This window comes from Antechinus flavipes, chromosome 4 (assembly GCF_016432865.1).
Source record: "Antechinus flavipes isolate AdamAnt ecotype Samford, QLD, Australia chromosome 4, AdamAnt_v2, whole genome shotgun sequence".
In the NCBI taxonomy this organism is placed as follows: Eukaryota; Metazoa; Chordata; class Mammalia; order Dasyuromorphia; family Dasyuridae; genus Antechinus; species Antechinus flavipes.
This window is the reverse complement of record NC_067401.1, coordinates 84,901,999-84,918,719: the sequence shown is the minus strand read 5'-3', so window position 1 is coordinate 84,918,719 and position 16,721 is coordinate 84,901,999. Positions and strand designations below refer to the sequence as shown.

General features: G+C 34.0%; 1 protein-coding gene across 1 annotated transcript in view; it reads left to right on the top strand.

The window, feature by feature from the left end:
* The window catches only part of LOC127559568 (cation channel sperm-associated auxiliary subunit epsilon-like), a 124,815-nt gene extending 109,057 nt beyond the window's left edge, over nucleotides 1-15,758 (top strand). The window contains 6 exon segments of the mRNA XM_051993459.1: nucleotides 54-153; nucleotides 3,708-3,794; nucleotides 5,204-5,361; nucleotides 8,542-8,595; nucleotides 14,772-14,872; nucleotides 14,875-15,758. Coding sequence (XP_051849419.1) covers nucleotides 54-153; nucleotides 3,708-3,794; nucleotides 5,204-5,361; nucleotides 8,542-8,595; nucleotides 14,772-14,872; nucleotides 14,875-14,945 — 571 coding nt within the window. The 3' untranslated portion in view covers nucleotides 14,946-15,758.
* Nucleotides 15,759-16,721: the final 963 nt, after the last annotated feature.

Here is a 16,721-nt window from a genome sequence, read left to right as displayed (position 1 = left end):
CTATCCCAAAGTTGACCTTAGTAAGCAAAAGTTCTTATGATTATTTCTTTCAGATATGAAGGTAACCAATTTATTGAAGATATTAAAGCAAATTTTATTATCTGGGAGATATATGAAAGAATCGATTTTAGCTATACTTTATCCATGCATAAAGTAAGTATTTTTTTATTTGCATTTAGTTATATAGTTTTTCCCTTTTAAGTTTATAACATATTTTGAATATGGGTGGTAGTTCATGGCTGTAATTCCTGCTAACCAGAAGGTTGAGATTGGGAGGGAGCTCATTTGAGCTCAAGAGTTCTGTGGTATAACTAATTGGCTGCATACAACATGTTTGACATCATTGTGGAGAGCCCCTAAAAGCAGGGAGTCATCATGCTGCATGAGGAGCAGATCAGTTGAAGTTGGACACGAGAGTGGATCAAAAGTGCTTTGCTAATCATCCTCATTCAAACTGAGACCTGTTGAAGACCTGCACTTAAAAAGACCAAGGTCTCCCATTTCATCCAGGGCCATCTGTCTTGATTTGTATCTTGCCACTGGATCCAGATGATCCTGGAGGGGAAAGTGATACAGGTGACCTTGAGCAGCTCTTCCTCATTTAAATCCAATTCACTTGCATGTCATGACATCACCTCCTTGATGTTATAGTTCTCTTTGAGAACAAAGGACAAACAACAAGAGCCTGTTAGTAGCTCATCTACTTTTATCTTCCTGAAAAGTGTGAGAGACCCAGTCTTTAAGAAAGGGAGGCGATGGGGGGGAGAAGTAGAACTAAGCAATTTGAGGGTGAGGAAAGGAATCAGATTTTCCTCCAGCCAAGTTTCTGCGATAGAGAAAAAGCAAGTTGTTTTGGTTTTTTTTTTTTCGATTCGTCAATCTATCAATTAAATCTACCAGTTCAGAAATAATAGTGAAATCTTTACTCTGCTCTCAGAAACTTTTGAGTTCCAGAGATTTTAATGGATAAGACTGTTGGCAAATAAGCAAGCGCCACAGTTCTATTAAGTCCCATCTGTATTCTCACCTAATATGACAAACATCTAGAATTTCTATTAAGTTTCACATGGGTTTTATTTCTGCTTGGGCTCAACATATGACAAATTATTTCTACTACCAAATCATGTAGATATCCCGTAGACAATAGCTAATATATCATGTCTAAAATGTACTCAGAGAGCAGTGGCCAGATTTATGTCTGGTTTTATGTAAGATGGTTTGGGAAAGAAAGGGTTGAGTCTCAGAAGTACCTACTTCCAGTTGCTACTTCTCTGACAAGTATGAAAAAGGACTAGTCTAGTGATACATGCATGAGAGAAGGTAAGATTCCTCGCAATGTTGACTATTTTTATCCATTTTCTCAATTACTCCTTCTAACTCTACCATCCTGTTATGAAACCTTAATTTTCCAGATCCTAGGGAGTGTAGTAGCCCAGTTGCTTTTATTTCTTCTCTGGACCCAGTCTATCTCTGAACTCTCTAGGTCCAATCCTTGGATTACAAATTTTCAACGTTAGGCTCAGAATAGAGTCCAGATTCTTAATGTTTCTTAATGTAATTTGAATCCAAAGCAGTCATGAAAACCTAGGCTGGGAGGGAGGTGGAATGGATTTGGATCATAATGGTCAATTGACAAAGGAGCTTTCTTGACCTAAATAAAGGCAAGATGTCCTCAATGTCTATTCTTGTAGAATATCCTTTTGATATGGCTAGGTAGATCTCATTTTGTTAACTTTTTAATGATCTACAAGTGTCTCTTTTCATTCCAGTATCAAAACTGGAATTAATGCTGGCTGGCTGAATCAGGCCTACCCCATAACATTATCTTGCTCAAGGTAGTCTTCAATTTGATTTGACTTGATTTGCCTGATTTAAAAACTTAACTGCATTATATCTCAATATATTGTCTTATTTTCCAAAATGATAGATAAAAGCAGTCTAGTCTAGCAATCTACTCACACTAAAATGTAAAGTAGTAATAATAGCTAGCATTTATATATAAAATAGTTTTAAGATTTTCAAAGCACCTTCGTAAATATTTTCTTATTTTAACCTCAAAGCAATTCTGAGAGCTAGTTACTATCATTAATACCTCCATTTTATAAATGAGTAAATTACTTTCCCAGGGACACACAGGGCAGGAACTCCAGTAGTTCTATTTCATTAGAAACAACAGTGAAAACCTGATGACTCCTTAATTTCTTCTCTCTTATGGGAATATTTATGTTTTGAAAGGGAATTCTTAGAGATATAATATTTTAACCCAAAGTTCTCTATGGTGGTAGGATTTTATGTACTGTGGCATGCTAGTAATGGATTTATTTGGAGATGGAAGAAACTTTTCAAGCACTATTCAAAACCCATTGTATCATCATCTACAAACACAGCTCATAAGGTCCTATCATAATTCCTAATATGTTCTTTCTCTCACTTAAATTTTGTTTAAAAATGCCTGGATATAGAGGGCTGGAACTCTGGAAAGATATACTTGAATAAAGGACAGAAGAGTGCTTATAGTTAAGCACCTACTCTGATTGATAGGATAATAGTTCTCTAGTTAAACATAATACTTAAGGTGATTATAATGATGTAATCACTTTAGTTGGCATATACTTAGTGTGATATGGTGATGTAACGGTTCTACTTGGCACTTGCTCAGTTGCTGTAGTGATGTAATTGTACTGAGATATTTAAGGGCTGAGAGGATTGGGATCTGAGAGTCTCAGACACAGACACAGAGAAGACTGGAGACTCCATCTTTGACCAACCGGGTGGTGGCTCTCCTACCTTCATCACTTCTCGACTTAAAACCAAGGCTCATCCAGAGATTCTCCAGAAAGCTAGTCCAGACACAACACACAGGATCTTTGGGTATCACTAAGTCTCTAGGGGGCTCTTGGGAAGGAGCTTTCTACATTCTTATTTTATTCTTTCAGAAATGAGGGTGGTGGGAAAGAACAAAGGATTAACTGCTTTGTGCTGTCATTTTTCAGTTATGTCTGACTCTTCATAACCCTACTTGGGGTTTTCTCGACAAAGATACTGAAATGTTTGCCATTTCCTTCTCCAATTCATTTTGCAGATAAGGAAACTGAGGCAAACAGGGTTACAACTTGCTCAAGGTCCTAAAATTAATAGATCCCTGAGAAGTCTTCCTGATTCCAGGCCCTGTGCTTTATATGCCTCCAAGCTGCCCTATGATTGGTTGCAATTCTATATAAATTTGACTCTTGATGTGCAAACTAAACCCTCTTAAAAGTCAAGACTATAAGCTGTTTGTTTTGTTCTCACTACACTGAGTAGCTAGTTTGATTTCTTATCACAGAATTGACTTGGATTGATAATAACTTATCCAGATGTTCATCTAAATATAACTAATATCAGAGAATGGTTTTTCCTGTAAATTCAGTCTGTTGGTTGAATTATGTAATGTAATTCATCTTTTCCATTTAATTTTTAAAGAGACAAGGAGGGGGAAATACTTCTTTTTTCTCCAAATATGAGAAGGAAGTTAACTCTTTATCTGATGGCATTCCTTCTTTCCTCCAGAAAGCAAGGCCATTCTTTGACATTAGTATGAGAGCAATGATGGCAACATTACTCCTTAATGGCAACATTACTCCTTGCAAATAGAGTGGACTAGAGTCAAGAATCTTTGATAATTTTTCAGGAAAATAAATCATCTTGACTTTGCCTCTTTTTAACAGGCTGGCTGCGTGAATGAAGCACAGACATGGAAGTCAATGATAAAAGAAAATAAAGACCGCCCCATAGAGAAAGTCTGGGGCCCTGATGTAAGAAAAATTAAAATTGTACCTTTTTATTAAAAATTGGAATACTTTAAATTAAAGTTTTATCAAATTTTCATGAGATATAAATTTTGATCGATAACAAAAGGCATAAATACTTTTAAAGCAACAATCATATTTTTAAAAATGCTTTGCCATTCCAGAGATTATTATTGAACCATTTTATTACTATTATTAGGTAACATGTCATTATAGATAGAGAGCCAGACTGAGAAAAGGAAGACTCTATAGTCTAGCCATATTGGTCTACTGCTCCTCCACAACTTCTCACTCAGTTGTACCTTTGTAGTAGCTGTCTGCCACACCTGGAAGACTTCCTGCTCACTTCCACCTCTTAGAATCTTTGCCTTCCCTTAAGTCTCAGATCAAATGTCTTCTGCAGATATCCTCTTTCAGAGCCTCCAACTCCTTGTACTCTTTCTTCTCAATCTACCTTCTTCTACCTTCTTTCTACTCTGGATGTATCTATTTATGTATCTATTCTCTCCCCCATTAGAATGTAAATTCCTTGATGGCAGGATTCTTTATTATTTGTCCAAGACTTATCACAGTGCCTAGCACATAGTACTTAATAATGGTTTCCTGATTAATTAAGATTGCAACGCTTCTAACTGCTTAGTAGGTAGCTTTCAGGAGATATCCTGAACTAAAAACTTATGTTATGTTGTTAGATTCAATATGTCTAAAAACAATCATTTTTTCCCAACTAGTTTCTGATATAGGCTTCTCTATATTGCCAATAGAACAAAAATATCTAAGGGATAGCCTGGATATTTCCTTTTCTGCCCATTTTTATTCAGTTAGCAAATTGTCAGCAAATCATCTGTTACCAACCAATCAATTAGTATATCTACAAACTGTAGCAAAATTCTTAGTAATAAGCCTATCTGCACTTAGCTAATCTAGTCCTCAGACAATTCTCTCTACTGCCAAGCCTATACTTGAAGCTTTTCTAGAATTGTAGAATTTGTCAGAGCTTCTACTTCATTCATAAAATTTTGGGAACCCAAAGTATTCTCCTTTTTACAGTTAGGCAGCAGAAGCTTAAGCCAGCTCATAAGAGCCTATTATTAAATTGACAGTATGAGCATTTACATCTTGAAAATTGACAAATGCCATTGACAAATGTGCCCCCCCCCAAAAAAATTGACAAATTAGATCTAGATTTCTTCTTTTGCTGATTTCTGGGCTTAAAGTGATGAATAAAATAACAATATTAATTATAAACTGTTAAAAATTCAAATTGTACTTAAAAGTTTGTCATTTATGCTTTTTCTTCTTCAGAGATATGGTTGTTAAGAATTTACTAGAACATACTCCAGAATGTAGTGAAAGATTTTTTTTCTGAAATCAACAACTGATTTTAATATTTCTATTTTTTTTAATCTATTTAGAATTATAAACATTGTTTTTCATTTTCCACTGGAAAACCTGGAGACCTATCACAACCATATGAGATTATCAACTCTTCTAATAACAATAAAATAATCTGGAAAAATCGCCAGGTTGGCTTTTATGTGTTCCGGGCTAAGATCATTGATCCAAACTACAGGTATATGGAAACTTTTGTCTTACAATAATTTAATAGTTAAAAGCCTTGTAGTAATAATAGTAATGATAAGCCTTGTTTTTAAAAAGCCAACAAAGTGTCAATCATTTGTTTAAAATGAGAAAGAAAATAGGATCAATCAAGCAAATATTTTTAAGGTGAGAAAAGCTGAGAATGTTTGAAAGCACAAGAGAAAACTGAAGATGGAATTGAACCAGAGAAATAACATGAAAAAATGGGATCCAGAGTACAAGGTAGAGAGGATTGCTTCAGAGTAGAAAAGGAACACTCTTTCTTTGATTTCAGAAGAAAGTATGAAAAGCAGGATGAAAAAAAAAAAAAAGAAACCAACAATAAAATGAACTTTCCCATTTATTCTCTACACTTTCTTCCACGCTTGAATTTTACAGTTATTTTTACTATTGCTGCTCATGTGTTAAGAACCAAAATAATGCTTGTTGGATTGAATTAAAAGTGATAATAATATCAGAAAAAACTTACTCCTTCCCAAAATTACTTCAAATCTTTCCCATAAAACAGGCGTTCTATAATGTCCAAATGAGTATAGAAGAAGGGTAAAATATTTAGTCAATCCAACTCACTGGCATACAATCCAAAAATGTGATTATATAAATTGTAGCAATGCTACCCCCAGGGCAAAATTTTTTGCCTTATTTTCCTTAAAATGCTTTCTATAACACAAGGGTCAAACATATTGTGGGCTTAATTAGATTGAAATATAATTGACAAATATTTAACATGTGATTTTGTAAGTCAATATGCATGTAGCCCACAAAGATCCTGATGTACAGTTTAATGGCACTCATTCTATTCAAATTTGATACCACTGTTCTACAGTATTAGAAAATTAATCCCCAAAAGGAAAGCCACAATAAGCTCTGAGATATCTGTTTTCTTTAGGAATAACCTTTTGAAATTTAGAGATGCTTTTTAAAATTGTTGCACAATTTTCTATTTTAATTAAATTCCAAATGACAAAATTCAATTGCTTGATTGAGCCACATGACTATTGATTGCCAACTATGACTGAGATAATTCAATTCAACAAATATTGCTGAATACATTAGTATGTGCTGAATGTTGTAAGATGTCCTTCCTACTGTCAAGAGGCTTAATATTCTTCTTGGAGAAATACAATATACAGATTCAAAACAGTTCAACTCTCATAAAGATGACATCCCGGTAAGCTACAAAGTAATAAATGATACCACTGGAAATGTAAGAAATCACTATAACCTCCCAAATTTCTTTATCTACCTGTTCTTCCTTCCACATGTGCCTAATGATGTGGACTTCAGCTATCCTTTCCACATCACAAAGGATGGAAGAAGGACACCCCCACAATCTAGAAAGCCTGTATCAAATGTTTGACCCCACCTTCCTACCAGAAAAGAAGTCTGAATTATTACAATATTAAAAATTTAAAAAATTGATATTATTTAGTACTAAACATATATTTTTTGCATTTCTGAATTTCTAAACTTTTTCTGTGTTCTCTTCTGGCCTTTACATGTTGTCTGCAATTTTCACAAAACTCTCCCAAAATTTAATTTCTAATGCTTACCCAGGATACATCTAAACACAAGGAGGAAAATTTCTATGTGGAAGGGATAAATATTCTCTCTGTCTCTTGAACACATCCAATGCTTTTCTGTTCTACCTCTTTGTTCCTTTTCTTTGCTATTCTTATAATGTCCTTCTTTTCTGTTGAATTTTTAATGCATTCTTTAAAGCTCAATTCAAATGCCTTCTCCTCCTTGAAATCTCTGATCTCCACCAGAAATGGAGTGCTCTCTCTCTATATAGCTGGAGTTACTTTGTAAATAATAATATATTTACCTCCCATAAATTCTTAGGCATTTTTAATCTCCTACCACCTCATGGTCAGGAATTCTCTATCCTAAAAACAAACAAATGGAAAATCCTAAACCTTCCTTTAAGCACCATCTCTGCCTTGAACTGTCATCCTAATTCTTCTCTCCCCTTCGTTATCAAAATTAAAGACAGAGCAGTAGACTCTGAGAACAGAGAGAACTCCACTACTTCACCATCCAATAATTCCCCATGTGGCTTCTTTCTCCACCACTCTACTGAAATATCTTCCTCCAATCTCATTAGTGATCTCCTTACCAATACATCCAATGGTCTTATTTCTACCCTTGTCCTCCTTGATATTTCTGCAGCATTTGACAATGTGGACTGATGCTTCTACTCACTATTCTTATAATAGTACACTCTCATGATTTCTAGTTTTTTTTAATGAATTCTCTCTTCTTATCCTTTATATGGGGAGGCCTCCTAAGATTGTGTCTTTGGCTCTCTTCTCTCTCAGCAGCTCTCATGGCTTCAATTACCAGTTATGCAGAATACATATAAATTGATTTCTTCTTCCTTAATCTCTTCCCAAAATTCCAGTCTTTCATCTCTGGCTAATTCCAGGAGAACTGCATCTTTTCTAGTGGCACCTCAAAAGCAGTGTGTCCAAAATTAAACTCATCACCTTAGAACAAATCCTGCTCTTCCCTCCAAACCCATCTTCTAGTCACCCAGACCCATCTTCTCATAATCATCTATAACTCTTACTTTACCCCATCCCATTAGCTGCAAAATCCTATCAATCACCAAAAATAAATAAACTTACTACAATAAAAAGGAGATGATTCTATGGCAACCAGCATTGATATTGGGGAATTCTAAGCTGCCAAGATAAGGAAACCCAGTCTAAGAAAAAAAGAAAAGGAAAAGGATGTTTAATTTGAAGAAAAGTCTTGGAGGAATTTATGATAGCTATCTTCATGTATTCAAAGGGCTATCTATCACTTGCATCCCAGAAATATCTCATATCTATTCCTCTCTATATACTCACTACAACCACCTAAGTCAAGTTCTAATGTCTCTTCACCTTTGAAACCAAAGATTCAATTTCTAATTATGACATTAATAATTTTATTAATTATTTAAATTATCTGGGTAACTACTATAACAAACTCTACCAGGTGGATTAGATACAATATAGGGAAAGTAGGATATGCTCTGTTATAGAGAATGGGAGTTATTAAGTGACTTTAATCTCACATTAAATGGTTTAGTTATATTAATATGGATTGTGTTGAAACTGAATTTTTCAGCATGTTTTTCTTGTTTAATTTTTTTTATTTGTAGTTTCTGTGAACTAACAGTCACCTTTGCAATTGAGACATTTGGCATACTTCCAAAGTAAGAAATCAATGGGGGGGGGGGGGGGCGGGGAAGAGGGGAATTATTAAAAACATACTAGATCTCCTTATTGAATACCAAAAAAAGTGGGGGGAAAGTGAAGAAACAATCTGTTTTTTAAGGTTCTACCTTCTCTAAACCTTATTATCAAAAAGGTACCTTACTGTATTGTATAATGAAAAATAAATAGAAATAAAATTTGTGTCTTTGGGGAAAAATAAACATTTGTGATTTTTAGATGTCAGTAAATACATTCTTGTTCTGAATCAAAAATGGCTGATTTGGAAGGCTAGGTTGGGCTAGGAAATAACCTTATTTTTCTTCCCGCTGCAAGCACTGAAACTGTGCTTCTCCCTTTACCTTGGATTCTTCATGTTCCATATACAGCAGTCTTGTCCTTATATCATGATGGTGTCACCTGCTGATCAAACCAAGGAAACACGTATTTCAGGACTTTTCACTTATGCTTCAGCTCAAAATCAGGATCACAGGGTCAAAAAAGTCCTAATTTTAATTTTAAAATGGTATACCCAGAACTATGAATTTCAATAGTTAAATCTTTTTTATCTGTACTAATGTACCAGTCTTTCTACACTCAGAAAATTTGGGAACGTAGAGACAATACATTTCCATTTTTAATGGGAAAAGAATTTTGAGATAATCTAATTTGTGTAAACCTCTCATTTTTTACAGATGAAAAATGAAGGCAAATAGCTGTTCAGGGAATTTTTAAAGGTCACACAGAGATCACCTTGTTTAACTGAAAATATAATCCTCTTACAGACAGCTAGGACCTAATGTCACTTTTTATAATTTAAATTTGATATTTCCTCAAGCCTTCTAGAACCCTGTACCTGCATTTTAAGGAAGTGAATACAAGAAGGGAGTGTAGTTAATTTTGGTAGCTCAGATTATGGTCTATACTGCCCAAGGCTGGCTTTGAATTTCAAAGCAATCAACTTTTTTCTAAAGTCAATCCTTGAGACAATACAAAATTTCTATTATCAAGATATAAGAACTGAGCTTTAACATAGAATTATTCTCTTATCGAAAGAATAGAAAATAAGATTTGCAACAGATACTTTCTCTTATTTTCAATGATTTGTTTCAACAAACACTAGAGATCTGAAGTCAAACAGCCCCTGCCCTCAAAACCTTTAATCTAAGGGTAGAGAAAGATGGAACAAATAGCCCCGTCATGGACATAGAAAATGAAATATGAAATACATATAAAATAATTTCTGGGAAAAGAGCACTAGCACTTTCTATAAGAGGTGGCCACTAGAAGCAGATCTTTGAAGAGAATGAGGGATCTTATGTACATGAAGAGGAAGGGATGGGTGACATCTTATGCAATATAAGAGAAAGAACAATAGCAAGAAAACTGATTTGGCTAAAAGAGCTATGGGTAACTTACCCTAAGAACTGGACAGTGTAAAAACTTCAACTAGCAAGAATTTTAAGTTAAATCTAACAAGATGAAATTTAGAAGAAACTAATGTTGAACCCTATACAAAATCCACTGTGTATCTATAGGATAAGGGAGATATACACAAATGGTCATTCAATAGAGGAAACTGTGTGGGGTTTACATAAGCTCAACATCAGTCTTAAGTTGCAATGCGGCTGCCCAAAGCATTATGGCATAAAATTGCCCCATGTTATTTTAGGCTAAATTGATAGAAGTACAACAATCATTCTTGTACTAAATCGGTTTGATTACTGGGTACAATTTTAGATGCCACATTTTTAAAGGAAAAAGCTGAAGTATATCAAGAGAACAACTCAAAACAATATCATATGAAAATGCATTTAAGGAACTAAAAAGTGTTATCTTAGAAAAGAGAAGGTAAGAGAGTGCCTTCATATAGCTGAAGAACTATAGGAGAGGGAATAAACTCACTCAGGATCCTTTCAGAATGCAGAACTGGAACCAATGGTAGAAAGTTGCAAGGGAGCATAGAAAAATGAACTTGCTAAAATGAGGGCTTATCATAAATGGAATGACTGACTTGAGAAATGGTGAGTTCATCACTAGAATGGTTCAGAGGCCAGATAAGTATTTGTGATGGATGTTAGAGTAATTTCATGTTTTCAGGCTTTATACAGCTCCTCTGATAAAGGGTTTTCTATATCTCAACTGCCTTTAGCTCATGCCAATTTTTTTAAAGGATAGAGATAATTCAAAAGTCATTGAAACAATTGTCCACAACCATTTGCCTTGCTCTATTTGCTATCAAAGGATAGTCATTACCTATTTGAATCTTGGTTATTTGAAAAGATCTTACTTCTGTCTATCTCTGAATTTCTTGATTTTTTTCTTCCTTTCTTCCTCCAGAAACCTTCTCTCATAGAGAGAACTATTATATTTAAAAGAAGAAAATCACCACACTACCTTCTTTCTTTCTTATTTTTTTTTGTCTACCAAGTTTAAAAGTATAGTATCCACTCACAGATTCAATCCCACCAGCAACTTATATGAAAATATTGACCGAATCTGTTACCAACCTGAGCCTTTCTGACGCTCCTTAGGCATTCTGGTGCTCCTCCACTCCCAGGAGCTCGCCATTTTGGTGTTGGGTTTAATAAGAACACTCAATTGACTTTAGCCCTACTCAGAACTCTAGAGCTCACGTGATCCACCAACCCAGACACCCTGATGCCAAGGATCAATCTGGCTCTGACCTTTACCACCTGACGTCCTTGAAAGTGACTCAAGTCTTTCCCAGATGACCCAACTTCCTTTTTTCACTGGACTTAATCATTTCAACATCAGTTTTATTAGTGTTATATTATGTACCAATGGTTTATCCCACTGGATAATGTCCTATTCATTCTTTGGCTTAAAGGAATTGTATTTAGATTAGATCTTGAACTGGCTAATGTGAGAGGATCTAACATCCTCCAGTATTCCTCTCCACTTTTATCCTGAAGATTAATATGTGACCATGTCTAAAGACATCCTTATAAAAAGGTGCCTCCAATGAATGCTACAGAACTGCATTTGTAAGTATAGATCAAGAAGCTAGTCCCCTATCAGACATAGATGCAAAGATGCCCACTAGTACTACCATTCACAATGCAAAGGAAAGCTATCTCCACAACCCTCACTGCTATAGAGTAGATAATAAAGAAAATTGAACAAGTGGTCAGGAATACAAGGCAAACTTCATATGCCCAATGGATATAATATGTAGAATATAATTATGATGCGCTGGGGCCAACCAGGGAATCGTACCATTTTAACAAAAAGAGGCAGAAATAGTTCAAAACTTGACTCCTTTCCCCCCTCATTGCTTATAACATGACTTTCCTATTTGAGCCTTGACTTTGGACACAGACTTCATCCCTATCAATTCCTGACTCTGGGTTTCTATACCCCAAAATAATTATCTACTTCTGACTTGACCATCCATACCAAAGACTGATAAATGATGTGCATTCTCAGATCTATCTCTTTCTAGATTCTTTCTCAAGTCCTTTATGAAGAAAGCTCATTTTATTTAGTGTTTCAAATCACTAATACTTAGTGTTTTCAAGTAATATGTGTTACCTCAATTGGTCCCTCTGGATTCTATCCCTCTTCTATCCTTTGATTTTGGGGAGCAAAATTTTATGATCCATAATCTCTCTAGCTACAAAGAGCCAGATATAACTTTGACATAGGAGAAAAATGCACTGAATTTGTAATCAGAAAAGATGCATTTGAATCGTAGTTCTTCTTCTTACTACTTTTATTTTAATGAATATTAAGCACTTATATTGCAAAGTGTTGGTGATACACATAGAAAAGCAAGACTCATTGTTCTCACAGAGTTCATGATCTAAAGTGGGAGACCACATGCCAGATAAAAAGATCCCATAGTGTTTTAGACATCAGGAGCAAAGCAGATGGTATGGCTTCCATTAATCTTTTGGTTTTTTCCATTTTGAGTAATCTGACATTGCCAAGGACTGAGTTTTGAGAACTTTTTTTTTCTCCAGCTTCTACTGGCTACCATTGTTGAGGAGGCCAAGTTTGGCTGCCTTTCTACATGGATTATTCTCCTTCCTCCATGATGAGGATCATCATGTAAAGATCAGAATGACAAAGCTGGTGCTGAGGGACTGAGGAAGGGAAGAAAGGGAAGAGACCCCAGACTGGGGAGATTTCAGGTTTAGAGTCCTGTTTTCCCTCCCCTAGATTCTGAGGGGAAATAATAGTCAAGGTGGTAGCAGCTATCTGACTTGTGTAACATAATCCTTGCTGCTTCAGGCAGCTTAATAAAGTTTTATTTAATTAAATTGTCTGAACTGAATTCTATGAATAAAAATACCACACAATTATATTTAGAGGTTTAGCAGGCCTTTAGAAATCATTAGGTTCAACCTCCACACCAGAAATAAACCCTAGACAAGCTCAATTCATTAAATATTTTTGCTTTTTATCATTTTTTTTGGAGTTCTGTCCCCTCCTAACTTCTCTTCAACCTGCCTAGTATGAAGGCAAAGAATGTGATATCCATTATGTATTTATATTATACAATATTATGTAATTATACATATAATACACATTTACATGTATATTATACAATTAAACACCCTTTCATATTTACTATGTTGCAACAAAAATAAAAATAGAAATAAAGTTGGAGTCTTGAGTGCAGCTTGAAGCATTATTTAACATTATTCATAACTTTCTTCTTTCATCTGGAAGCAAATAGCATTTTTCATCATGAGTCCTTTGGGGTTGTTTTGGAAAATCAAGTTGCTTAGAATAATTAATTCTCAGTTATTTATCATACAATAAATATTATTTTTACTGTGTACAGTGTTCTCCTGGTTCTGCTCAATTCACTTTAGTGATTGGTCTGTAATTTTCTTTCTCTGTTTTTGCTCTTCCTGTTTTAGGTATCAGCATCATATTTGTGTCATAAAAGAAAAACACTTTCTTTGCTATTTTTCCAAATAATTTATTGGAATTGTTTTTCAAATTCTTGGTAGAATCTACTTCTGATTCTGAGACTTTTTTCCTTAAGGACCTTATTTATGGCTTAAGTTCTTTTTTCTAAAATAAGATTATATAAGTATTCTATTTCCTCTTCTGTTAATCGGAGCAATTTATAATTTTGTAAATATTCACACTTTTCATTTAGATTTGCCATCTATAGTTCTCAAATAGAAATTTTAAGAAATTTTCCAAGATAACATTATCATTGTATTTCTTTAAAACAGGATATTTATTAAATTATTGAATCCTAGTGTCAAGGAACCTCTGGTTTACATACTGCTTTTATAACCTAGAATGAGTTGGAATCTTTAAAAAATAATTCTCTCATCTATAAAACAAGAAGATTGAACTAGATGATCTCTTTGTTCCCTTTAAATTTAAATAACTTTTCCAGTCAACCAACCTGTGTGCTAGTTTGCTCCTGGACTGTTCCTCTATCTCTGCTGCCCTCCAGTGATAGCATGTACATATAACAAGCTATTTAACTTAATTCTTTAGGTATTGGAAGCAATGTTCCAGGATCGAGATCACCATTGTTTATGGAGTTGGACTAGAGAATTTCTAAAGTTAAATCTTTAAGATTCTATAATTTAATAAACCAATACAATCAGTATTTAAATAAATGCAGTAATAATGTTTACCTTATGATTAATTATCTAGGAAGATTTCTATTTGAGTGCTATAGATGACAAATGTGAATAGCAGTTCATGAAGTTCTAGTCATCATACAAACAATAAACATTTGTTAATTGGTTGGAAGCATATAGGTTTGTGCTATATGCTGCCAAAGAATTCATCTGAAAAATCCTAAACACTCATCAGTGGGGCTTAGGATATACTACAGGAGAAAAACAGTTGTTGAATGCTTACAAAGGGACTAGAAGCGAAAATACATGCCAAATAAGTTCAACACATATGCAGAAGAAATGTAGGATATTAATTAAGCAAGCATAGTTATATGTTCCTTATGCACTACAGGAAGAAAAGAAGGAAAAAAAGGAGGAAGGGAGGAAGGAAAAGAGAAGGAAAGAAAGGGAGAGAAGTCGAGAAAGAGATAGATACAAAGCTCTCTCTGAAATGTTCCTGTCTCAAGTTGTTTTGCCCTTGTTTTTTGCCCAGAAATAAAGAAGAGTAAAAATAAACTCAGGCATAACAACTAATTTTTAATCATTTTGCTTTTTTTCAGAACAGATCCTGTTATGGTTTTATTTATCATGCTTTTTATGATAATTGTCATCTTCATTTGCCTACTTATCAGTTACTTCTATTATTTAAAGAAGTTTCGAAAATTTATGAAGAAAGTCTACCGTCAAAACATTAAAAAAAGCAAAAACTTTTGACAAGACAACACAGCTTATAAATATTGTTTATATTTTTTGTAATAAGAGAGGATAAAGAAAATAAAATTATCTTGTCCATAGTAAATAAGTACATTTAGGAACCAAATTTGGCATGTGAAAGATGTTCTCTGAGTTAACCTGTAAACTTAAAATTCTTGTTTTTGTGATATGCTTCCTTAAATGGTATCTAATTTTAAAAGATTCTGAATATTCACACACTGCCTTTCAAATAGAGCTGGACTTGACTAGAATGGTTACTTCAATGAAACAAATAGTAACTTCTAAAGTAGTTGACGATTCCTGTAGGAGTGTGCTAAATTTGAAAAACTGACTGGTCAGATATACCAATTTGAATCTTGTTTAATAGCATGTACATTTAGTAAACCTGAAATCTGAACCAATAGAAATCCAATAATCTGCTAGGATAACAAATTCACATTTGAAATATTTCCTTTAGTTAAATTTGGGGCTGGCCTTGTTTGGTTTTTGTTTTACATTGAAAGAAGTATTTGTTTTTGTTGATGGTTAAGTTTACAATTTTAAAAAAATTTAAGGAATAGCTGATTATATTTTAAAGTCCATTTTAAAACTTGAAATAAAAAAATTAATTTGAACATTGAATGTTAATAAACTCATCTCAGCTACTCCAAACAATTAGTATTTTCTAGGAGTTTGTGGAAAAGTAAAATATTGTATTTCTTCTGATTTTATTACTTGAAGAATATATATTATGTATATTAGCATCTGACAAGTGACTTGTCTCCAGATACAAATCTGGAGAAATTTGTAAAAGTAATTATCTTTTTAAACTTCTTGTTAAATAAATTGTGGATGATTTTAATGAATTAATAAAATTTCAATTAGTTTGGTTTATGGTCTTCATGAAATTCTTCTACAAATAGAATGTACCTGATGCTTCTGCAAAAAGAATGACCATTAGATAACTTTCCTGGCCTCCTACTTTATGAAGTTACTCTGTGCATCAGAGCCTTGACTGATTTTCCCAGGTCTCTTTCTGTTATCTCATTTGATCAGTTTGGTCTTCTATTTAGTAACCATCAACCACAAATTACTGGTTTTTCCATTTGAGGATGGGGGGGAAGAAGAGGTTTCAAGCCACAAAGGCCCTTGCCACACGAAGTTTTAGTAAAAATGCTTGGCTTCCAAATATCACTTTGGATATTCAAGCATATGGAGTAGAATTTTTATAAATATAGCTTCCTCAATAACCCTCAAATACTAGTACTACTATCTCAATAAAAAGTTAGAAACACACCTGAGTTCAAATCCAGTCTCAGACATGAGAGACAAAGGTAAGGCAATTTCGATTGGCAATTTGGACATTTTGACGAAGTAGAAGCAATGTGATCTCACTTCTCTCTATGACAACATCCTTGAGAAATGAGATCAGTTCTCAGATCATGAGAGGAATATGCAGGGCAATGAGATTTGATTCATTTGAAGAAGTAACAATTTATAATGATGAAAATAACTTTTAGATAAGTTCCTCCAGAATGTGAGTGGTGAGTAAAATTATACAAATCATAAGAAATGATCCGAGGTTATCTGAGTACACTTGTATGAGTACTGTATTCAGACCAATACAGGAAGGAAAAATATTAAATCTATGCGAGCTTGACTAATTCCATTTTTAAGAATGGAATTAAAAATCAATTTTAAATTTCACAATTCACCTCCTTTGATTCTTGAGAGATCATGCCTGCCATGAATCATTAAGTCTTTCTCAAATAACAAAATAAAAAAAAATTCTTTCACTCCATGTTGTTTTTGTTCAG